Source organism: Dipteris shenzhenensis, chromosome 24 (genome assembly GCF_047967505.1).
Source record: "Dipteris shenzhenensis isolate YYH24624 ecotype China chromosome 24, Dip_SZ_1.0, whole genome shotgun sequence".
Classification (NCBI taxonomy): Eukaryota; Viridiplantae; Streptophyta; class Polypodiopsida; order Gleicheniales; family Dipteridaceae; genus Dipteris; species Dipteris shenzhenensis.
The window spans coordinates 53972742-53998678 of NC_141619.1; the positions used below are offsets into that span (position 1 = coordinate 53972742).

The window sequence follows — 25937 nt, forward strand, 5'->3', positions numbered from 1 at the left end:
ACATTGAACATTGGAATGCATGAAGCATTCCAATGTGTACATTAAGTGCATATTGGAATGTTTCTTGCATTCTAATTTATAATGTGCATCTTGGAGTGCACATTGGAATACATTAAGTATTCCAATGTGCACTCTAGAATGCACATTAATGAGTGTGTATGTGTGTGTGCATGCAAGATGCACATTAGGTGTATGCATGCAAAATGCAGATTAGGTGTGTGCATATGCACATTAGAATGTATCAAGCATTCCAATGTGCACTTAATAGTGCACATTGGAATGCTTGTTGAAGCATTCCAATATGCACTATGAAGTGCACATTGGAATGTTGGATGTATTCCAATGTGCAATGCATGTGTGTATGTGTGTGTGCATGCAAGATGCACATCAAATGTGTGTATGTGTGTGTGGATGCAAAATGCACATTAGGTGTGTGTATGTGTGTTTATGATGCATGTGTGTGCATGTGCATGTGTGTTTGTGTGTGCATGTGTGTTTTTGTGTGCATGCATGTGTGTGTGCACATGCATATGTGTGTGTATGTGCATGTGTGTGTGTGTGTGTGCATAGAAGGGGGAGAGGGCACTTACATTGCTTCTCGGAGCTTGGGGATGGTGCTTGATGATGAGCATGTGGAGGAAAGAGAGAGAGAAAAAGAAAGAGAGAGAGAGAGAGAGAGAGAGAGAGAGAGAGAGAAGGAGAGAGAGGGAGAGAGAGAGAGAGCGGGAGGGGAGTGTAGCTATGGAGGAGGATAAATCTTCTTTTTCATGGGCTACTATCTACTGTGCCAAAACTTGGAAGAAGAGGGGCAAAAGGCGGTCGCCAGTCTCTACCCCTCTTCTTTTATATATAAAAATTTTTAAAATTCATTTTACTGTGGATATTACTGCACTCTTTATCGTGAAGATTACTGCATATATTACTGCGTATATACTCACTTTGTGTGCGTACCCGGATTTTGCTCTTGACATATCCACTTTTGGTTTGGCATGCATGATTCTTACTTACAAAGTGTATATAGAGCATAAAATTGTAATATTGTATGTACACTAAGAGATTCTTTGAAGATTTTCACATATTTTTAGAAATCAAATATTATTTTTAAACTAAATATTGAGATGATCATTTTTTTTGTAAAATCAAGATATCGATGTTATTTTTTTTCACAATTATTTAAAATTTGTTTTGACCCTTGTTCATGCGTGCAGAATGAATGGGACAATGAGGGACCGCGGATGGGCCCAAAACACAACCGATGGTTTATTGATCACTTGTCTTACTCCTACATGAGGTGAAAAAGAGATATCGCATGTCTTCAATGCGTGTGTTTGGTACACGTTGAAGATTGGGACTTATGAGAGGATCCACGAAAGTATGCACGAGAAGAGATGATGGATCCACGGATGCTGGTGGACATCGACATTGCTCCACATTGGAGTGTCATTAGCGGCGAAGCACAGAGGAGAAGGAAGGAGCAGTTATGGCAAGAGGCCATCATAGGGGTTTCGATCCCCCCCACCCCCTCGCAAGGTTGGCACATCAAGAGTGGTGTATGATGGAGGTGCATCCGTCGATGTTCCATCCCATGTGAGAGTTGATGACACCATTTTGCATGAAATAGTAGAGGATTTACTCATCAATGAAGCCAATAATGATTGAGAGGATGATTGCACATACGAGGTGGCTAGGCAATCTTCAAAGGAGTCCTTGCTTGAAGCAACCCGCGAACCGATGTATGAGGAAAGCACTTACTCTATTCTACGAGCCTCCCTCGAAATCTTGAATCTTCAGGCGATGTTTGGATGGAGTAGTGCAAGTGTCAATGCACTTCTTAGGTGAGTATGCAAATATGTTTTAATATCGTTAACACTACGTATTATGCTTAGTTCCTAATATCACTTTTTTATGATTTTTTTGGTGTTTTAGATTGCTAAGAAAGTTGTTACCAGTGGGTAATCAACTACCCGATAGCCGTCAGAGTGCTCAAGATATTGTGACAAGCTTGGGGATGGATTATGCACGCATACATGCCTGTGTCAATGATTATGTGCTCTTTCGTGGTGAGTATGCCTACACAGAGCCATGTCCTAGATGTGGTGAGAAGAGGTATAAAGATGGCATGCAAACCACCACAGTGCCTCGCAAGTTCTTGAGACATTTTTTACTTATCCCTCGTGTTCCCAGCATATATTTTAGGAGCAAAGGGAGCAGCACGCTAATTGCATGGCATGCATCAAACTGTAGTACGGATTGAGTCATGAGAGTGCCAGTGACGAATACACCAGCATGGGGTCACATTGAAGATACATGACCAAAATTTAGGATGGAGCCTTGACACTTGAGGCTTGGTTTGGCTACTGATGGAGTGAACCCCTTCAGCAAACACTCCAGTACTTGGAGTACTTGGCTGGTTGTGCTTGTAAACTACAACATTCCACCATGGGAGACAACCAAAAAAGGCAACATCTTTCTCTCTCTTCTCATCCCAAGCAAGCAAAAGGTTAAAAACATAGATGTTTATCTAGAGCCTCTTATCGAGGAGCTCCAGGAGTTGTGGAAAGGCATCGAGGTGATGGATGTTTCTAAGCCCTCTCGAGATCGAGGTGCTTTGGTAAAGGGCATCCTCTTGTGGACAATGCATGACTTTCCAAGATTTGGAGAGATCTCTGGTATGCTCATATCCTATCTTTAGCTATTATGTGGGTGAAAGCATGGTACGGTGTACCCATTTAGTAGTGTATTTGGCCAAAAATTGAGCGATACTATTCATACTTATTATACTAATTTTGGTAGTAATGAAATGAAAATTTAAAATTCTAAAAATAAAGATAGTCCCACAATTCAAAAAATTTTGGACGTGCATGGTATAGTTTGTTTATTTTCTTTGAAAGTTTGGATGCTGACCGGTTTACCTTTCCTGTATCCCGCCTGGTCTCTCTCTCTCTCTCTCTCTCTCTCTCTCTCTCTCTCTCTCTCTATACCTCATATGTTCTCTTGGTTTACCTTTCGTATATCCCGCCTGTTCTCTTTCTCTGTGTATCCCGCCTATTCTCTCTCTCTATGTACCCCGCCTGTTCTCTTTCTCTGTGTATCCCACCTATTCTCTCGGTTTACCTTTCCTATAACCTACCTGTTCTCTCTCTTCATTTCCCTTTGTCTCTGCCTTGTTATGATCTAAAGATGGACTGAGCCATGCGTCTCTGTGGGATCATTAGGTGGATATTCAAAGCGCTCTGAAAGGAGCAAGTGGGGTCTTGCTTTGTCTATAGTGTGCTAATTTTTGAACATTACTAGCAGTTTTAATGAAGAAGGACGGTCACAAATTCTTAGCAGGATTTTAAAACATCTGAAACTACAAGCAATTATGAAGAAGACAATGTTTCCAAACCAAACAATTTTGGAGGCAATTGTAAAGAACATCAAGACATCACTACGCATGGTCAAAGGCATAAAACGTGCAAATAAGCTAGCTGCAAAGAGAGTAGCACTTCACATGGTTGCTAACTATGCAGGAAAACAGCAATACAGTGATAGGAAAGTTGCTAAAACCCTTGGTGTCCAACCAAGAAATTTGAAAAAATATCGTGTTGATATACAAGCTAAAACGTTCAAATGGGTGGGAGAAGGATGCAAACGTAGGGCTGATTGTCTAAGTGAAGAGGTTGTTCATGCTGTTATTCAATTTTGGACAAGAAACACAAGGGTGTCTCCAAACAAGAAGGATGTTTGTAGGCAGCGGATAAGTCGAAAAAACTACAGATTTCATCCCTCCCATTACTTGGAACTTACCGAGGTATATCTACATCAAATGCTTCTACCTTAAGCATGATTCAAAGTGCCTTTACCTTTTTTTTTTAATGAGCTGTTTCATTTGTGAATATTGTCATAACTAGAATAAAACTAGAATGCACATCTAAACTTCTTCACTCAAGCCCTTAAATTTCATCTATGAATATTCTTATGTAAATCCATAAGCAGCTACACTCTACTAAATTACCAAATCCAACCTCTCAAGCAGTACCACCAACCTCTTTAATTTTTTCTTTAGATCAAATGAAGATTATTATTATGATTAGTCTAATAGCACTGTTAGTACTAGCAATATCACCATTATAATCACTGTTAATAGTATCGGAGTTCATACTTACTAATTCTTCATTTTGTACTTTTTGTTCTGCTGATGCAGGCAGAATTCTTCATGAACTTCAAAGAGCAACATCCCTCAATTGACATTGGATTTCGTGCTTTTCAAAGCCCGAAGCCTTCTTTTGTTAGAAAGCTTAAGGAGAGAAACACATGCTATTGTGTTTACCATACAAGAATCGACTTGATGCAGCTTGCTGTGAATTCCTTAAGGATCGACACACAATCAATACATGAAAATGCATGTGATTGCTTGTGTATGATTTGTAGGCCAAATGAGGAGGAAAAGTGTAGTGCCTATACAGCCACCTTTTCTTCAATTTCAGAATTGTGGAGGTTGGCTGTATGCCCAAAGGAAGAGTCAGTTGTGTGGCACAAGCTTGCATGCTTATTGCGAATGTGTAAGCAGTGTCTGAAACCTTTATTTTGTCCTCGTGAACTTGATGTAGCAAATCAAGAACTGGTAAAGTGAAAAACTTTTGAGTATGTCACAGAGGACATAGGAAGAAGTCGAATGAGGAAGCGCATAAAACAAGTATACAAGGAGACACCTGTGAAATCCGATTTTTACAGCATTTGAATGTGTTCATCCCTCATAACTTTCGAAGTTATTGGCAAAATTCTCAATTCAAAGAATGCTTGAAGAATTTGCTAGATGACGTGGTGATGTCTGTTGTCAACTTTGCCGAGAATTATACCTTTAAGGTGCAGAACGAAATCCAGTCCATGCATTGGTATAATGACCAGTGTACAATAATGGTACATATTTGCTATTAGAAGGAGGATGGAAATTTTAAGAAGGAATCTATCTTTTATATTTCAGATGACAAACAGCATGGCACTTTGTTCATTCAACATTGTTTTAAGATTCATTATGAATGTCTTGTGTCTCAAGGATTGAAGTTTAAAAGGCACTGGGTTTAGTCGAATGGAGCAACATCTCAATTTAAGGCAACACGACTATTTTACTTTATTGCAAGGTGAGGTTATGCAAAATTCTTGCAAACCCCTTATTTTTTGTGCTCTCTTAGCCTTGTATTAGTAATATTTGTTACTCCTTGTTAGTACTCTGCATTATCACTCAATGTGAGTATTGTGTGACTATTCATTTAGTACTATTTAAATTACATTCAAGACTATTTAAGTACTATGTTAGTCCTGCATGAGTATATTTGCACTATTAATTCTCTTTGTTAGTCATGTAGGAAGTACTATCTAGGTTAGTACTCTTCTAAGCTAGATATAAATCTTCTCTATGAGTACTATCTATTTCAAAACTCTTCTATGTTGATACTATGTGTTAGTAGTTTTCTATGTTGGTATTGTTCTATTCTAGTACTGTATCTTACCTAGTACGCGATGTTAGTACTCCCTAGTAGTCTGTGATAGTATTATGTTCACACTATGTATTAGTACTCTTTTGTGCTAGTACTCATACATTTTAGTACTCTATCCTAAAACTCTATTTGAGTACTATAAATTAGTAGTCTTCTTTGTTAGTACTCATCCATTTTAGTAGTCTATCCTCGAACTCTATTTCAGTACTATGTATTAGGAGTCTCTTGTGTTAGTACTCCTCCATTTTAGTACTATATCCATTCTAATACTATGTATTAGTAGTCTTCTCTGTTATTAGTACTAATCCATTTTAGTACTCTATGCAAGAATTCTATTTTAGTTCTAATGCAACACTATTAGTACATATTAGTAGCCTCTTTGTATTGTTTCTTAGCTTGTGTTAGTTCTATGTAGTACTCAGTATTATTTTCCTACTACGCGATGAATACTATGTGTTTAGCACACTTGCATGAGTACTATAGTCTATGTTAGTACTTGTTAGTACTTTGTTTTAGTGATCTACAATAGTCTGTGTTAGTACTATTTGTACTATGTTAGTATGTTAGTCTGTGTTAGTTTTATGTTGGTACTATGGTAGCATGTTAGTAGGTTAGTACTACATTAAAACTATATGTTAGTGCTCTATTTTAGTATTCTGTGTACTATATGCAATGACTATGTTGATCAGTGCTTGTTTGTCCTAGTGCTATGTTAGTACTCTGTGTTAGTGCTCTATGTAGTTTACTAGTTTGTTGCTTTTTGAGAAGGCTGTGCCATGACTCATAGCGTCTTTAGCAAGGATGAAATGATTGATACTATTGGAGTTACCAAGGGTCATGGTTACGAGGGTGTGGGGAATAGGTGAAGAGCTACAATGCTGCCTCGCAAGACCCACCGTGGTCTCGGCAAGGTTGCATGTATTGGAGCATGGCACCCTGCTTGCGTGTCATTTACTGTGGCCAGATCTGGGCAAAGAGATTATCACCACAGAGTATAGATGAACAAGAAGGCTTATAAGATTAGGAAGGCTGGGGAGGAGACTCACAAGGCAGCTACTAAATATGACCCAACAGATAAGGGAATAACCCCTATCGGTGGCTTTGCTCATTATGGTATTCTCCATGAATATTACATCATGATCAAAGGCTGTTGCATGTATTGGAGCATGGCACCTTGTTGATTAGAAATGGGCTAACTTGCATTTAATTTTGTGATAATTCTCTAGTATATATGTGTTATGTTAGTTTGTGTTGGTGTGCGTTATGTTAGTGCTTTATGCCAGTCTTTGTCAGTAGTCATTAGTGCTGTGTAAGTACATGATAGTTTGTCTTGATAATTAGTTATAATGCTCTGTTAGTCATTTGTGCTATATGTAAGTTTGAGTTAGTACTTAAGTGTTGTATGTTAGTCTATGTTTATACTCTATCTACTATCTTAGTACTATATGTTTGGACTATCGTAATAAGTGTTGGACTATATTAGTGCTAGTTTAGTTCTATTGTAGTATTATTTCAATATTATGTTTAGATCGGTATTTGAATTCTTAGTACTATTTCAATACAATGCTAGAATTTTATGTTAGTGTTATTTTAGTACTTTTTTAGTACTATTGAAGAGCTACGTTAGTCCTGTACTAGTCAAGTATGGTTGTACACTAGTAGTCCTACAGTAGTTTTGTTTTAGTACTATGTTAGTTCTATGTGTTAGTCTGTGTACTCTGTGCTACTATGTGTAGTTTGTGTTAGGACTACATCCTGACTATTTTACCACATGTTCTACATGTAAAAAATCAGTATTGTCCTGCAATCAACTAAATCTTGTTGTGTTTGTAATTATAGGTACTTTTCACTAACCAATAGTCGAATGCTATGAAACTTCTTTGGTATTGGGCATGGTAAGGGAGAGCATGATGGTGCGGGTGCTATGATAAAGCGTGCTCTAATAATTGAGTAGTTGGATGAAAATGGTGCTAAGCTACATAATGCCCACGATGCTATTGAATGGTTGACTTTGAAGATGGTAGATGATGGAAAGCAAAGGCTTTTTGTGGAGGTGAAGATCAATGATGTCAATAGCAGCAATGCATACACGTGACAAATAGTCAAAGGTACTCGCAACACACATTGTGTGTTGGGATTCAGTCACAAAGACCCACACAAGTTTTGTTTCAAAGTTTTTCTTGCTTTTGTTCCTATTGTGTTGATGAATGTTGGGACAAATGCATCAATCTAAGTGATGTACAGCCATGGAAGTTGCATAAGCTGGAGCCTGATAGAGAGAAGAATAATGCAGTAGTTGTTGAGCAAGATGACATTGTCTACGCAGAGCAGCAGGAAGAATTAGCTGATATGTTGGAGGTTGGAGACCACCTAGAGTCTCCTACAAACATAGACAATGAGGATTACTACATTGTGCTATGCAAAGAAGCCAAGAGAGTCCTCTCAAAGCAAGTGAAGGATGGTTGGGGTAATGTTTTCAACATTGGAGATGCAGTGGTGCATGGTATCTATTATGCTAATTGCCACAATCTAAAAATAGTTATGCCTTGCTAAGGGATGCACCTACAGCCATGTTGCATGCTGATGCAATAGTTGCAATAAAGTTCCCAATGTTACAAGCAAAGCTCAAGCTAAAAGGGTACAACACTACTTATCGTGTCCCTTTGGAGGTGCATGAACACTACAAGGCATAGGCCATTTTCCGACGGAAATACCGACGCTTTTTACATTAAAAATTTTTTTTTTCACGGGCGCAAAGGTCGCTATAAAAGTCGTTAAAATCGTCGGAAAAGGAGCGTCGCTATAAACCGTCGCTATATAGCGACGCTGTTAATCGTCGCTATATAGCGACGATGTAAACGTCGCTATATAGCGACGATAAAAACGTCGCTATATAGCGACTCTGTTAATCGTCGCTATATAGCGACACTGGTAAACGTCGCTATATAGCGACGATTAACAGAAGGTAAAAAAAATGGTTAGTGGGGCTAAACAGGGCCAAAAGGAAGCCCTGTTTAGCCCCACTAACCATTTTTTTTTTTTTGTAATTACAAAAGAAAGTTTTTTATAACAAAATTTCCCTTGCTTGCAGGGTGATACAAAATTGTTCTTGTGAACGATGAGGAAGAAATGCATATACATATACAACTGTGTTTGAAACAAAATTACCCTGTGAAAGGGCGATACAAAATGGCTCTAACGAGCGGATATGAAAAATGCTACTACCACTACTAATCCGAATCCGAATCCGAATCGTCTTGTTGGGCTGTTCCCTGGTCCTCGGCACCTGCATCTTCTCCCTCGTCCCCGACACCTGCGTCTTCTCCTTCGTCATCGGCACCTGCGTCCGATCCTTGCCCCTGTTGATCGCTCGTCTCTGATGATGGGACGCTTGAGCTTTGACCCTGAGACTGAACCATATAAATCGAAAATTAGATTGGAACTTAAATTAAAAAGTGAGATTACAAGCAGGAGTAAACTTATACCGTGCGGGCAGCCACCTCAGCCCAATCGACTGTCGCTCCCATTGCCTCTTGCTCAATGAACCACGGCTTGGTTCCTATCCGAAATGCGCGCCGCGTCTCTGCATCCGTAGGAAGACGACCCATCGCAGCTTGCTGTGGATCCAATTTACGAGAGTTAGAGTTAGCTAAAGTGCATGTAATATGTAAGTAAAACAAATAGAACAATACATTAAATGGAAAGAAGTAAACTTACCACGGTTGCCTCGAACGCATACCGTCCACCTGCACCAAAGTGCGAAGTACCTACGACATCCAGCCGTCTCTTCGCAGCCCTCCTCTGACCCTCGAACATTTCAGGATGGTCCCTATTCTGCTTCTTCAAGAACTTCCAATCAGCTTTGTCTGCCCAGCTGGGTTTAGACAACCCCTTTGTAATGGAAGTACGCATGGTTGATCTGCGATGCTTTAGGACCAAACCCATGCGCTCGAGCATATAACTGTTATTAAACTCCACATTTGGCGGATTAGGAAATCTGAGTTTTAACTCATCGATCACCGCCTGCTTCTTTTGGCCATCTTGATACCGCCAATCGATATTTATGCCGCTCTTGAAGTGATGACTCATCAACCGCCTCATGGCGGCCATCACTGCTTTGCCCTTTTTGTCTTCTATTATCTCTCCGGCAGATGTGATTTGATAGGAGAGATCCCCTGATGAGTAAGGGGGACTGACGGTAGCAGAGTCTGAAGGAGTGGAAGCTGCGCGACCGCTTCCGGATCGAGGAGTAGCTGTGGGAGTAGGAGAGGGAAAGGGACCTGACTGATACTGTGTCTCCGGACCAAGTGGAGACCTAAAGGAGCGTGAGTGTGCTGACTCGTCTACATCTCCTGAGTCAGCACAACATGAGCCGCCCATCCTACTCTTCCTTCCCTTGCGGGAGGCATGCGCAGGTGATGATCCTGCGGTCGAAGGGGCGCGAGGGGATGGCTGGGCTCTACGTCCACCCGTCGGTGTAGGGGAAGGAATTGCGGAGGTCCTCTGAGAGAGCAGAGAGAAGAATCTCGCTGCCTCCTCATCGCTCATTTGCGCTACAAACTCGTCGGGAGTCCCAACAAAGCCATGCGTGGCTAGCAAAGGAGTCCCCTGAGGGGTAGTCGCAGTGCTACGTGGAAGAGGGGTCGGACCAGGGGTAGTCACAGTGCTAGGACCGAGAGGAGTCGGACCAGGGGTAGTCCTCGGGGTAGTCGCCTGAGAGGAATCAAAGTCCTCTGGAGCATATAGATCGTGAGCTCTCCTCCTGCGAGGCTGTCCGTACTCGTCCGATGAGCGACGTGATCCCATGTCTAACATAGACACAAACACGAAAACAGAAAACAAATAAACAAACATGAGCATTCTCATAGGCATAGGCATAGGCAAGAAGAAAGAAGAGGGAAAGGAAAGAAGAGGGAAAGGAAAGAGGGAAAGGAAAGAGGGAAAGAAGAGGGAAAGATAAGAGGGAAAGAAGATGTAAAGGAAAGAAAAGAATGAGAACGAGGAAATAGAGAATGAGAGAAAGGGAAAGAGAAGGAGAAGGAGCTTATGCTCATGCGGAAATAGAGAAGGAGCTTATGCGGAATGAGAGAAGGAGCTTATGCGGAATAAGAGAAGGAGCTCATGCGGAAACTTGCGGAAACTTGCATGCGGAATAAGAGAAGGAGCTTATGCGGAAAAAGAGAATGAGAGAAGCATATGCTTCTCTCATTCTCTATTTCCGCATAAGCTCTTGCGGAAACTTACGCATAAGCTCATGGACATGAATGAGCATAAGCATGAAGAATGAGCATAAGCATGAGCTTATGCTTATGCTTATGCATAAGCATAAGCATAAGCATAAGCTCATGCTTATGCTCATGTAGAAAAAGAGAGGGAGCTTATGCGGAAAAAGAGAAGGAGCACTTGCGGAAACTTGCGGATAAGAGAAGGAGAGAAGGAGCTTATGCTTATGCTTATGCTTATGCGGAATGAGAGAAGGAGCTTATGCGGAGAGAAGGAGAGAAGGAGCTCATGCTTATGCTTATGCGGAATGAGAGAAGGAGCTTATGCGGAAAAAGAGAATGAGAGAAGCATATGCTTCTCTCATTCTCTATTTCCGCATAAGCTCTTGCGGAAACTTACGCATAAGCTCATGCTCATGAATGAGCATAAGCATGAGCTTATGCTTATGCTTATGCATAAGCATAAGCATAAGCTCATGATTATGCTCATGCGGAAATAGAGGAGGAGCTTATGCGGAAAAAGAGAAGGAGCACTTGCGGAAACTTGCGGATAAGCTCTTGCGGAAACTTACGCATAAGCTCTTGCAGATGAATGAGCATAAGCATGAGCTTATGCTTATGCTTATGCATAAGCATAAGCATAAGCTCATGCTTATGCTCATGCGGAAATAGAGAAGGAGCTTATGCGGAATGAGAGAAGGAGCTTATGCGGAATAAGAGAAGGAGCTCATGCGGAAACTTGCGGAAACTTGCATGCGGAATAAGAGAAGGAGCTTATGCGGAAAAAGAGAATGAGAGAAGCATATGCTTCTCTCATTCTCTATTTCCGCATAAGCTCTTGCGGAAACTTACGCATAAGCTCATGGACATGAATGAGCATAAGCATGAAGAATGAGCATAAGCATGAGCTTATGCTTATGCTTATGCATGAGCATAAGCATAAGCATAAGCTCATGCTTATGCTCATGCGGAAATAGAGAAGGAGCTTATGCGGAATGAGAGAAGGAGCTTATGCGGAAAAAGAGAATGAGAGAAGCATATGCTTCTCTCATTCTCTATTTCCGCATAAGCTCTTGCGGAAACTTACGCATAAGCTCATGGACATGAATGAGCATAAGCATGAAGAATGAGCATAAGCATGAGCTTATGCTTATGCTTATGCATGAGCATAAGCATAAGCATAAGCTCATGCTTATGCTCATGCGGAAATAGAGAAGGAGCTTATGCGGAATGAGAGAAGGAGCTTATGCGGAAAAAGAGAATGAGAGAAGCATATGCTTCTCTCATTCTCTATTTCCGCATAAGCTCTTGCGGAAACTTACGCATAAGCTCATGCTCATGAATGAGCATAAGCATGAGCTTATGCTTATGCTTATGCATAAGCATAAGCATAAGCTCATGCTTATGCTCATGCGAAAATAGAGGAGGAGCTTATGCGGAAAAAGAGAAGGAGCACGTGCGGAAACTTGCGGATAAGCTCTTGCGGAAACTTACGCATAAGCTCTTGCGGATGAATGAGCATAAGCATAAGCATAAGCATAAGCTCATGCTTATGCTCATGCGGAAATAGAGAAGGAGCTTATGCGGAATGAGAGAAGGAGCTTATGCGGAAAAAGAGAATGAGAGAAGCATATGCTTCTCTCATTCTCTATTTCCGCATAAGCTCTTGCGGAAACTTACGCATAAGCTCATGGACATGAATGAGCATAAGCATGAAGAATGAGCATAAGCATGAGCTTATGCTTATGCTTATGCTTATGCATAAGCATAAGCATAAGCTCATGCTTATGCTCATGCGGAAATAGAGAAGGAGCTTATGCGGAATGAGAGAAGGAGCTTATGCGGAAAAAGAGAATGAGAGAAGCATATGCTTCTCTCATTCTCTATTTCCGCATAAGCTCTTGCGGAAACTTACGCATAAGCTCATGCTCATGAATGAGCATAAGCATGAGCTTATGCTTATGCTTATGCATAAGCATAAGCATAAGCTCATGCTTATGCTCATGCGAAAATAGAGGAGGAGCTTATGCGGAAAAAGAGAAGGAGCACGTGCGGAAACTTGCGGATAAGCTCTTGCGGAAACTTACGCATAAGCTCTTGCGGATGAATGAGCATAAGCATAAGCATAAGCATAAGCTCATGCTTATGCTCATGCGGAAATAGAGAAGGAGCTTATGCGGAATGAGAGAAGGAGCTTATGCGGAAAAAGAGAATGAGAGAAGCGTATGCTTCTCTCATTCTCTATTTCCGCATAAGCTCTTGCGGAAACTTACGCATAAGCTCATGCTCATGAATGAGCATAAGCATGAGCTTATGCTCATGCGGAAATAGAGGAGGAGCTTATGCGGAATGAGAGAAGCATAAGCATAAGAGAATAAGAGGGATGCGGAAATAGAGAATAAGGGGGAAAGGAAAGAGAGAAGGGAAAAGAGAGAGGGGGAAAGAGAGAATAAGAGAAGAGGGAAAAAAGAGAAGGGGGAAAATGAGAAAAAGAGAAGGGGGAAGAGAGGGTTCCTACGCCCATCACTGCAGCTAGCGCTTAAGGCGCTAGCTGCAGGCAAATGCAAATAACAAAAAGCTTAAATGGAAAGAAGAGGAAGCACTTACCTATAAAAGTATGTCCCGCTCGGTGTAGTGGACTGGGCCCACGAAAGAGAGACTATGTCCCGCTCGGTGTAGTGGACTGGCCCTACAAAAGAGAGAAAACAACCCATTTTTTCAAATAAGATGTTAGTGGAAAGAGGAGATCACAAAAGCAACTTCTTGAAAGGAGACAAGGAAAGAGAAGATTGAGGAGACAAGGAAAGGAGGAGATTGAGGAGAAGAGAAGGAAGAGAAGGAAGAGAAATACAGAAAGAAGAGGTGAGTTTCTTTCTTTCTTTCTTGAAATTTTCTTTCTTTCTTGAAATTTCGTTTTTTGTTTGAATCCTTTCTAATCAAGCATAAAAACTAGTTTAAAACTTTAGCAATACAAGTAGAAACACTCACAAAACCAAAGCTAACAAACAAACAACCTACATTGTTGAAAAAAACTCACCTTTTGAAGAACTTTCTTTCTGGAAACCAAAGAGGGAAAAAGGAGAGAGAGGGTGCACAAGAGGTAGGAGGAGGGTGAGGAGTGGGAAATAGGGTAGGAGGTTGCTTGGAATAGATGGGAGGTCAGTGAAAATAGGTGGGAGGAGATTTTGGAGAGCTTAGTTTAGAGATTAGGAAAGCTTTGAGCAAAACGCCGCGGGTTTCGACGTTTCGGCTTTTAACCCACAGCGTCGCTATATAGCGACGCTTATTCGTCGCTATATAGCGACGTTTTTAATTGAAAACGTCGCTATATAGCGACGCTTTCAATTAAAATCGTCGCTATATAGCGACGGAACAGAGCGTCGCTATATAGCGACGCTTACTGTTTGTTTTTTAATGAGGCCTCTTGTGACTCAAACATGCTATGCCTATAATTGTCAATATCTCCTCTTACTACACAGCCTTACTATATAGGATTTTTTGTTTCAATCCTTACTATATAGCGATGTCATTCTTTTTATATAGCCTCAAGAGAAGCTCAAATTAAACATGCTATGCTCATAATTGTGTACATCTCCTCTTCATGCTTATGTTTTGGTTTTATAAGTGTAGATGGAAGGGACGAGTGGAAGCTCATCCGATGATGCGCCAACGCCCGGGAGCACGAAGTGGCTTACGGAGAGGTTATATTGTCATTGCACTCATTGCAAGCGAGAAGTACGACATCAACGTCGTATTATCATGCGCCACTTGCGGATGTATGGGGAGGAGCCGGAACCAGTACCCCCCGTTGGTGTTGCACATGTTGATGGATCATCGGTAAGTCAAAGCTATTTAAGTTCGCAATCTTATTGTATACCCGGAATTAGAAGATCTTCTATTTACACGAATGAGCTTATGACAGGATGACGAGGGTGACGAGGGTACACATATACCTTCTCACTTTCAACAAGACTATAGTCTCCCAGATGACGACGAGGGTATGGTCGACATGATGGATTCCATTTTTAGGGGCACTACATCCCACGTACACGTGATGTCAGAGTCTGAGGTGAAAATGCGAGAGTTGCAATCAACACAATTGTACGAGGGTGCCAGGATGTCTAAACTACGTGCTTGTCTCTCAATCTTGAATCTACAAGTACAGTATGGATGGTCGGATACAAGTGTCTCGGCCTTAATGAGGTTAGCCCTTGCATTAATTTGATTGACTCATTATTTGGATATTGTTTGTTTTGAGAATCATCATTTGGATAGTGTCTTTGTCATAGGTTGCTCCAAAAGATGTTGCCTGCACCAAATACCATGCCCGCATCAAGAGATGAAGCGAAAAAGATGCTAACAATGGTGGGTATGGATTATGATACCATCCATGCTTGCCGTAATGATTGTATTCTCTTTCGTCGTGAGCATGGAGATTTGGCTAGTTGTCCAAAGTGTGGGGAACAACGATATAGAGATGACTTGCAGGGTGAGAGGATACCGGTAAAGGTCTTAAGACACTTTCCCATCATTGCAAGAATACAACACATGTTTCGATGCAAATCCATAGCGGAGTTGATGACATGGCATGCATCTCATCGGTCCACTGATCACACATTGAGGATTCCCGCAGATTGTGCGGCTTGGAAGCACATAGATAATCAGTGGCCGGACTTTGCGAGAGAGCCACGCAACTTACATCTTGGGCTAGCCATGGACGGCGTGAATCCTTTCGGGTTACGCTCGACATCTTGGTCGACATGGCCCATAGTCGTGGTGAATTACAATATCCCACCATGGCTAACAATAAAAAAGGGACACCTCATGCCTGCACTACTTGTGCCAGGAAAGTACAAGGCAAGAAACATGGACGTGTACATGGCACCTTTGATAGAGGAGTTACAGATATTATGGAGAGGAGTGCAGGTCTTTGATATTTCCAGAGCTCCTAGGCATACCAATGATATTTCCGTCAGGGGTATCTTGATGTGGACCATGCATGACTACCCAGGATATGGAGAGTGCGCAGGTACGTGGTTATGTCTTTACATGTACAATGAGGGATTATGCTTTTTTTACTCTCTTTTGCACGCATGTCTTGTACTAACATATTCATGCACGCGTGCAAGGCTTGTTACAAGTGGGTACCATGCTTGTCCTGTTTGTGGACCCGCTCTGAAATCGCTTGCACACTACTCCAAACACATGAGGAAAAATGTTTATGAAGGTCATGCTCGATACCTTCCGCTCGACCATCTCGCACGTGGAGGTCAGCTTGATCCACCACCATCATATTTGAAAGCAAGTGATTGGATTCAAGCTTGGAGGGAGAATGGAGAGGAACCTCCTCCTGGTATGAAGAGGCTATCGATCTTTCACGAGCTTCCTTATTGGGGTCAGTTACAAATCAATCATCTCTTGGATCCCATGCATATCTTTAAGAATGTGGGGGCTACCATTTGGGCACACTTGGTTGGTTCCAAGGACTCGAGAGGAGTGCGAGAAGACTTGCGTGCTATGAATAGGATGTCTCGTTTGTGGCCCCAAGTGCATGCTTCAGGAAAAGTTGTCCTCCCGAAAGCAACGTGGATCCTCTCTACGAGGGAGGAGGCAGCGATCAAGGCAGACATTGCCTCTTTTCAAACACCGACAGGGTACATGCGTTGCTTGAAAGGAGCATTTTCAAAGGACAATAAGCTTAGTGGCCTCAAGTCCCATGATTGGCACAAGGTCTTACAGGTATTCTAAGTAGAATTAGTGTACCGATAATAGTGATGCATTAGCGTAATTATTATTATGTTATATTGTTGACATGATTTCATTGTTGCTTTGATAGTTCATCCTTCCAATTACAATAAAAGGGTGCTTACAAGAAGATGTTAGAAATGCTATATTCAAGATCTGTGGTATTGTGAGGTATGCTTACTATCAATTCGCATTATGTATTTTCTTCATGGACATGTGAAATAGGTGGATATCTCAAATATCTTACATATGCATGGACATGTGAAATAGGTGGATATCTCAAAAAGAGATCTCTATATCGAGCATCGAGAAGGCTAGGGTGGAATCCATCGAAGCCGTATGCTTGCTTGAGAAGCACTTTCCCTCAAGCATTATGACAACTCAAGTCCACTTGCTTGTGCACATAGTTGATGAGGTGGCTATAGCAGGTACCGTTCATAATCGATGGATGTTTTTTCTCGAGCGGTTTATGAAAACTTTAAAGGGGTTTGTAAGACAAAGAGCAAGACCAGAAGCAAGCATGGCAGAGGGATGGCTTGTGCAAGAGTCATTAGTATATATCACAGAGTTTCTTGCATCCACGGATCCTGATATGCCGCAAGCTTGGCACAACAAGGATGATGATCGCATCATTGGCGAGGTCCCCCAAGGAAAAGGGATTGAAAGAAAGATGAGCGAAGAGCAAATGGAGAAATTCAATAAGTTTTGTATCCTCAATAGCCCTGAGATGCAGAAGTGGATTGAGAGATATGAAGTGGCCAAAGCAGAAAGAATAAATGCAAGGACGAGATTCAGAGTAATGTACAGGCGATCACAACCATATCCACGAGATCTGGCTCTTCTCCCTACTCACATGTCACTTGATTGGCTACAACTAGCTATACGTAAAGCCGAACGTGATGGAGAGACAATAAACGAGCGCGAGCGGGAGTTATCATCTGGATGTATGGTGCATGTAAGTTTCTTATCTCTTGATGTAATTAAGTAATTATTTGTGGCAATATATGCTATAAAATAGGTGCATCTTCATTGTTTTAATGATGCTCTTTTACAGTACAAAAAGTACAGTGCATTATGGTCATATGGACGACATTTTCGCATAGAACGCATCGATTCAAAGAGAGTCACGTATGATTGTGGAGTCATGGCTAACTTCACACAAGATAGCCGAGCAAGTGCTTCGGATACCAATCTTCTCTCCTCACAGTTGGATTATTGTGGAACCATACGCGACATCTATGAAATTGATTTCAGACGATTTACTATTTTCATTCTTGATGTAAAATGGTTTAGAACTACTTACAACGGTCCCCATGCAACTGTGAGAAAAGATGGTAGCGGTCTCTTTGCAATAGACTCCACCAAACATTGGACCGATGAAAGTGATACTTTTGTTCTTCCCGAGCACTGTGAGCAGGTGCATACTAATGATTCAATTAGTCGAAGCTTTCGTTTTTTAAGTCCATTGATATATATATAATTGACGACATTTGGCACGTGATTTTTCATCTTCAATATAGGTGGTTTTTCATCCGGATCGTTCTGATCCAAGATGGTGGTACGTGATCCAAGTTGCACCACGAAGTAAGCAGATTTTTGAAGATCGAGATGTGGATATGGAGATGCCACTACCAAATCCGGATCCAATTGATGAATCTAGCGAAGAAGATGTAGATCACCATATGAGGCAAGAGGAAGATGCGCATAATGACATCGCACGGGAGGAGGATGGAGATCACGATATTGACGAGGAAGACAACAATCGTCAAGATCGATCACCACACTTAAGCTTAATTGAAGAAGATGATCAAATACTTTTAGGTGAACGTACGATGCTAGAGTACGATGATGATATAGGAGATCAACTCGGTATAGAGTTGGAGATAGACTTGCTTGGCGCCTTAGACTTGGCTCAAGATGAAACAGTTGATGTAAATGCTCTTATTTAATTTGATTTTTCTCATCTCCAACTTGGACATGAATATATGAGCTTCAAAGGCTTGATGTACATGCTCTCATTTTTTATTTCTCTATGAGCTCAAACATGTATGAAAATTTAAAAAATTTTGTCATTGGAAGAAAATAAATTTTAAGGCTAAAAAAAAAAAAAAAACCTCTCTGTAAAACGTCGCTATAATATAGTCTCAGTGTCGCTATATAGCGACTTTTAAAAGTCGCTATATAGCGACTTTTACTAAAGTCGCTATATAGCGACCTTTAAGATAGCGACCATTACTAACGTCGCTATATAGCGACTCTTATTAAAAGTCGCTATATAGCGACGATTTACGACACCCGATTTTTATACCGACGATTAACGCTAAGCGAGCGCTAATCGTCGGTACGTAAACGTCGCAATAGGATGCGTGTGTAGTAGTGGAAGAGCACATCCTAGGTAATGTGACACTCCTTAATTCCTAGGTAATACTAAAGTGGGTAAATTGAGGGATAAGATTGGCAAGCTTACTGCCTACATACTTGACCTGCTTAACCACATCAATAAGCTTAGAAATAGCAAGCGGTGGTTTTATTGCATGAGAGTGAATTAGGACTGATTCATTCCTTGTAACAGTTAACAAGTAATGGTCTTAAGATGAAGTGTTTCAACCAGGCTTTTTTCTAAAACCGTATCCTTCTCCACATTTTTAAGTTCTTTGTGTTTTTCTAGTATTGTGTTAATTAGTTTTCTAGTCATGATATTGGGTTCTATCTCTGGACATTATTGTGTTGGTCATAGTTTTGTTTGTTTTCTTTGGACAGTACCGTGTTAGTACTAAGGTATCTTTGGAAAGTACTAACTTAGTACTATGTTGAAACTGTGTTAAAGTTATGCTACTATTGTGTTAGTACTGTCTTAGTTGTACCTTAGTATGTGCCATAGTAGAGAAAGGCATATATTAGTACCATGTTAGTAGTGTTTAATCAATTAGAACTTTAAATAGCAAGGCTTCTTATTTTAGTAAACTATAACTTGAATTATAAAATAACATTTATAGAGATGTCCAAAAAGTTACAAAAAAATCCAAGACTGTCAGATGACTACTAAGGAGCTCATACAAAAGGTGGTTTGAGAGCAAAACCATGTATCATTATATAATAGTTGTCACATCAAAATCCTTTTACAATATAGCTGATTACAAAGGCCAAAGCTAATCACATACTCTAATCAGTTCACCAGCTCTTATACGCATGAAATCGGGTCTTTTTTGAAATTTCTTCACATACATTGAATGGTAGCATTCGAATTCTTTCAGTAACTTCTGGCCAGTTTATTGGTGTTGGATCAGCTCTTATGAATTCCACGGCACTTTTGATGTCTTCCACCTTGGCGAAATCAGCCTCTATTACATTTAGTAGCTCTTGGAGGGGATTTGTGTTGTGCAACTTCATGTACTACTCAAAAATAAATCTTTTGTATGGACAATTGTATGAGAAGTTTGGGACAGTGCCATTAAACTTATATAGCCTCTGCAAGTAAGGCAACAGTGTTTTGAGCAACTCAATATCATTTGAATCACCGTTATATGTCACGACACAACATGTTGTCCCTAGTGGGTTCAAATATCCCTTATCTAGACTATCATCAATGAGCAAGGTATGCATAGGGTCCATTTGAATGTCCCTCTGAAGAAGCACTGTGAACGGCTTTAAGAATAAAAGTTCGTGAGTTTGCTCAGAATGGTGTACGCCGTTGTGTTGCACACACTCATCTTGCGAGAAGTGGAATTTGAATTTAACGTTTGAATCCACAGGAGCCACCTCATTCTCTATCAAATTAATAATCGGCATCATATTTATGCGGGTCATGCTACTCCAATATTCTACATCATAATGAGACCCCACCTCAACAAGGAACTCAATCAGTCCCGGCCTGAGCGACACCATGTGTTTGCCGACTATGTGGAGCTGAAGATCAAAAGAAATATCGGATGGAGCTTTTTGGAACCATCTTTTGACCATGACTCCGTTAACATCAAAAATAAGTAACTTGACTGGAGGAACCTAACATACAAAAGAGTGACAAGGTGAAATTGACAAGCCCCTAGAAAATGAACTCATACCAATCAAAAAAAGTAAACGACAAATGAACACTACTCAAGATAGAAAATAAAATGTATTTCAAAAGTGCAGCACACTCATAAAAGCCAAAAAAGCCAAAAAGTAGGGACAATACACAGCTCATTTAGAGCCAGATTTGGTTTTGGGCAAGTATACAAGGTCACAACCATTATGGGTAGGACGGCTACGAGCTTTCCTCATCTTAAACCCCGCAAGGATAAAGCTAGATAGTTTTAGATTGTCACCATCAATGTGAGGTGTAGCCTCCTCAAGCTCGTCAGTGGTGGCCACCTCAACAGTCGTCACATCATGCTCCTCGTCGGTCATGCTATTGCTGGATGTGGCCTTGGGCTCTTTCTTTGATGGATGTGGCCTTGTTGTGCTCTTCGTCCGCAGTGACCTTGACACATGTTGCAGCAGTCACCTCATGCTCTCGGATAGTAGCCTTGGTGAATGTGCTGGATGTACTAGCGTTCTAGGTAGTCAGCTCGATAGATGTAGCAATCACCTCATGCTCCTGCACCAGTGTTTGCAAGCAAGCTCTCATGATCACTAGATTTAGTCTTGACTTCAGTACTATCTAAACCTTGCATGCTCAACTCATTGGAATCTTCAGAGTCCAATGAGATTGGTGCCTCATCTTTTTTCCCATCTGTATCACACAAAAATAGCCCCATCACAATTGAATCAGTGCAAAGAATGTGACATAGCAAAATTCAACACTTAGAAAATACCAGGTAAAACACTAAACCAATTGTGCCATACCTTGCTTGCATTTCTTTTTGTTCTTGTATAACTTTTGCTTTGCATTTTGTTTTTTAGAAATGGCGTTCCCTTGAGGAATAGAATCTCCATCACTTGAATTCTCATTTGGGTAGCTTTTGTTAGTATGCTCAGAGCTTAGAAGCTCATTTTGGTGGAGGGCAATCCTTTTGCATTCATCTTTGTTTTATGAGTCTCCTGCATCCTCCTTGCTTTCTAAGGGAAGGCTACTTTGACCTTCTTTCTTTCCCTCATTACCCTCTAAGTTTCCAGATGAGAGGTCAGGTCTCAGTATCTCAATTGGCTTCTCCTCCTTATGCTTAACAAAAGAGCCTTATGCAAACCCATGCACACCTATACAGGCAACTCCCTCATGCACCTGGGAGCAAATGCTTTCGGACGTTTTATAGTCAGTAAGTTCAAAAATGCATGGTGCTCCACCTGCAAGCAATAAAAACACAATATGCTTATCAGCACAAACAAAAAAACATAGTGCTCTAACATAGTTTGGATTACTAACACTAATGAAAATATAGTACTAATATATTATAAAACTAATATAATATAGTACTAAGTAGTACTATGAAAAGTACTAAATTTTACTAAAAGTGGCTAATTTGTGAGTACTAACATATACCAATGAGCATTGTGTACTAAACATTACTAACAAATGGCAAAATAGTCTTAAAGAGCAAGAATTTGTATAGTACTAACCTCTCTACTAGCATACTAAAACTATTTAGTACTATATTATTATTGAAAAGCACTAACATTAAGCTATCTGTGAGTACTATTATTAACTAAATACTTTAAAAAATAGTAATAATATTGCTAGCACAATGGCAAGAATGTGTATAGAACTAAACTAGTTTACTATGAATAAAAACTATAAGGTTACTGAGTATTACCAACACAGTGCTTTCTTCGTAAGTACTATTGACTACTAACAACTAGAAACTACAAAAAAATGTAGTAAGTGATGCCTAGAACACAATGGCTTCATAGTACTAAAGAGTAGTACTAAATGGTATAGTACTAAAATCTGAGCAAATACTACTAGCTAACTGGGACTATTCAAGACAAGAGCACTTAATAGTACTAACATAGTGCTTTCTCTATGAGTAAATACTACTAGTTGAAGAGCAATGAATAGTACTAACATGGTGCTTTCTCTATGAGCAAATACTACTAATTGACTAGTGCTATTTAGGACAAGAGCAATGAATAGTTCTAACACCTAGATACTACAAAAATAGTATTAAAATATGTTGTTGTATTAGCATAGTACTAAAGAGATACAATTTGTATAGTACTAACATCTATTAATGTTAGCAAATACTGCATACTAGTACTAAAGTGTTCTAAGATAAGTGGTAGTGTAGTATTAAAGAATGGACATATATAGAACTATTATAGTTCTATAGACTAATGGCATACTACTAAAAGCAACTAAAAGGTACTAAAAGGTCTAACCTACTACTAAATCAAGGTCTACCCTACTACTAAAAGGTACTAAATTAAATAGTATTATAATAGTACTAAATTAAACAGTATTATAACAGGACTATAATAGAACTATAACAAAACTAAGCTATGTAAAAATAATGTTAAATAGTACTAAAATACAAACGTAGAACCTGAGTTTTAAGAGAACACATACCTATAGCTTGGGTACTTGTAGGTCCAAAACCCATTGCAGCCATCCACTCATAGGACGTGATTTCACTACATGACTGTGCCACGCACTTTGGGGAGTACGAGAAGTGATGCGTTGCACACAACATGTGGTATGTATGCAAGCAAGGGGGGAATTACAACATCCAATGCCTGCAAGCCAAAGCCAAGGCCACAAAACACACACCTGCATAGAGACAATGTACAAGAAGTTCAATATAAGCTTCTTACTAGTGCACAATCACAAACAATCTAAATACATAAACCTAATGCAAATTACCATTCAATGCTAACAAGTAGGCTGGCAGGGCCTACAAGATGCTCAACCAGAGCAGGATGAACTGCCCTCAATCCCTGAGCATACAAAGAGTCAGCCAGACACTTTGTGTTGTGCATAAATTCATTGCTCCCTCTCATCTGCTCTGCAATCCTTTTATGATCATGCTTTGCTGACTGTAGCACATTTCTAGCAGCAATTAGATCTTGTTGCATCTTGTCTATCTCTTTTGGTAGCTCAATTTTGAGCACCTCGCTCTTCGAATTTTGGATTGTACTTAAAATCCAATCATAAGTGCCGGTAATGGAGCCGCACGTTTGCTCTGCTTCCTTCTCTAACGTGCAAGCTACGTCTAATACTTCTTCTAGTGATTGGTTGTTGCTGACTTCTTGCATGTCAACATTGCCTCCAGCTTTCTTTCTGTCATTTCATATTTTTGCAAGCCATGTTTTTGAAAACCATCACCTGAGTAGCTATCAATCTTGCATGGCACATGTTCAATTTTACAAGGTTCCGAGTCCTCTAATTGGATGCTAGAGGGATCTCCCCTCTGAAAAGTAGATCTTTGCTGAACAAAATCATCCTAATCAACCTCAATGCCTCCCTATTGTGATGCGTCAAAGGCACGGGAAAATACTGTACCAACTTCATTATTGATGATGGTATCCGTTTGGTAAATCTTCTTGTAGAGCTTGTAAAACTCCTCCTGTAAATCAATGTTAAGGCAACTAATGTGGAAGCATCTATGTGTGGTAGGATGCGAGCAGCGCCATGTACTTGACAACCACTCATTCAACTCTGAGTGAGTTTTCGGCCTAGCTCATCGAAAAAATCCCACCCCAGTTTCGGTCCTTGAGAAAATTTGAGCCAACCTGTATGTTCAACCTTCTTCTCCTTGCTCTTTGCCTTTCCCTCACTTCTCTTCTCTGGAGTAGCCTTCAACTTGCTTTTCGATGGAGATTTCTTTGCAGGTAATTTTGCCACAAGGCTTTGTTTTGCAGGGGAGTTCTTCATCGGCTTCTTCATCCTTGATAGCTCACAGAGAGAGAGAAAGAGAGAGAGAGAGAGAGAGAGAGAGAGAGAGAGAGAGAGCTCAAAGAGAGCATGCAATCGGGGACGGTTCTGAGCGCGCTAAGAGAGCATGCAATAGGGGACGGTTCTAAGCGGGCTAAGAGAGCATGTAGCTATGTGAGAACAATTCAAATGCAAAAACGAGAGAGAGAGAGAGAGAGAGAGAGAGAGGGAGAGAGAGAGAGAGAAGGAGAGAGAGACGTATCTCATACTACACATGCTCATTAATTATTAAGCTGCATAAAATTCGTAACAAGAATCCATAACAAATCTTTTTAACGGGTACATTTTTACTTATGAATAAGATTCTTACTTATGAAAAAGTCACTCTCTTAGTACTAAAGAGTTTTGCTAATAGTATATACACTGTAGCATGCTTTCACCCATGTATATATCAACATGTATTGAAAAGTGTGCTCACCCTTCTTTTTTGTGCATGTGCTTTAGGTTTGTCTACATACTGACATAGTGCATGTTCAATTTGTGGTCCATCGTTAGTCACAGAGAGGCCTGTGCTCCTAAGCAAGGTGATATATACCAACAACCATCGATTCTTGCCTACATCGCATCCCAAGTATGTCCCTTCCACCAATGGGATGGAGCCATTTCAATGGAGCATGCAAGATTGGGCAAGGCATTGGGAGGAGCATCATAAGAATTCCCTCCTCCTAATGGACCACCAAGAGGTATGTCATGACATTTGATCCTGTTGAGCCTCCCCTATTGGTCAAAATTGAAGATCCAACATCTTTTGGATCCCATGCATGTGTTCAAAAATGTGGGACAAGCCATATGGGAACATGTAACGGGTAAGAGGGATTCACTTGGTGCTAGGGAAGACATGCAAGCTGGCATCTCCCTCCCTCAGCCGCACTTTGCGTGGGACCTCGTGGTGGGAAGATTATCCTTTCCAAGGCACCTTGGATTATGTCCAAAGTAGAGCAAGAGCAAATGAGGAAAGTCATTACCTCCATTCGCACCCCCACCGGCTACATGCTATCCCTCAAGGGTACATTCACAAAAAGCAAGAAGGGAGGCTCTGCTTAACTCTATGGACTCAAGAGTCATGATTGGCAAAAGATGCTTCAGGTTAAACACTAATCCTTCTTTCTTTGTTTACATGTGCTCATGTCTTTAATGGAGGGATCCCAAACAATGAGCAATAGTGAACGAGTAAGACATGAAACAAGCAAAAGGGATTATTTTGAATTTATGGATATCTAGAAGATTTGCTATGTATGGTATGTTATATGGATTGCTTTATAATGATTGCTTGTTTATTTGTGAGGGAGTTTTTAGATGTTGCATATCTTAGCCAATTTATGGATATCTAGAATATTTGTTTTATAATGCTTGCTTGTCTATTTGTGAAGAAGTTTTTAGATGTTGCATACCTCTCAATTCAGCTTCATTACTTGATCCCAATTGATACTTTGGAGGGGATCCCGATTTGGTTGCCGTGCCCATTGAATATACTAATGCTGATAGGTAGATGTTGCATGTCCATGCGCTTGTCCACTTCACCCTCTTGGGCTCTAACGGTGTGCATGCATGTAGAACATGCCTCGCCATCTTAGTTGAAGAGTTTGCGTCAGGTACACAACTGAAGTCACTGGCGGTTTGGACCATTGTAGCCATTAATGGCAT

At 40.6% G+C, this 25937-nt stretch overlaps 1 protein-coding gene and 2 pseudogenes across 1 annotated transcript; all 3 read left to right on the forward strand.

Moving 5' to 3' along the window:
* The first annotated feature begins 1731 nt into the window (after positions 1 to 1731).
* LOC147886808 (uncharacterized) lies at positions 1732 to 2361 on the forward strand (annotated as a pseudogene).
* LOC147886809 (uncharacterized) lies at positions 2361 to 25391 on the forward strand (annotated as a pseudogene).
* LOC147886810 (uncharacterized) lies at positions 14757 to 16450 on the forward strand. The gene is made up of 3 exons (XM_087395051.1): positions 14757 to 14905; positions 14992 to 15735; positions 15832 to 16450. The coding sequence occupies exons 1-3, from the start codon at positions 14757 to 14759 to the stop codon at positions 16448 to 16450; spliced, it is 1512 nt and encodes a 503-aa protein (XP_087251177.1).
* Positions 25392 to 25937: the final 546 nt, after the last annotated feature.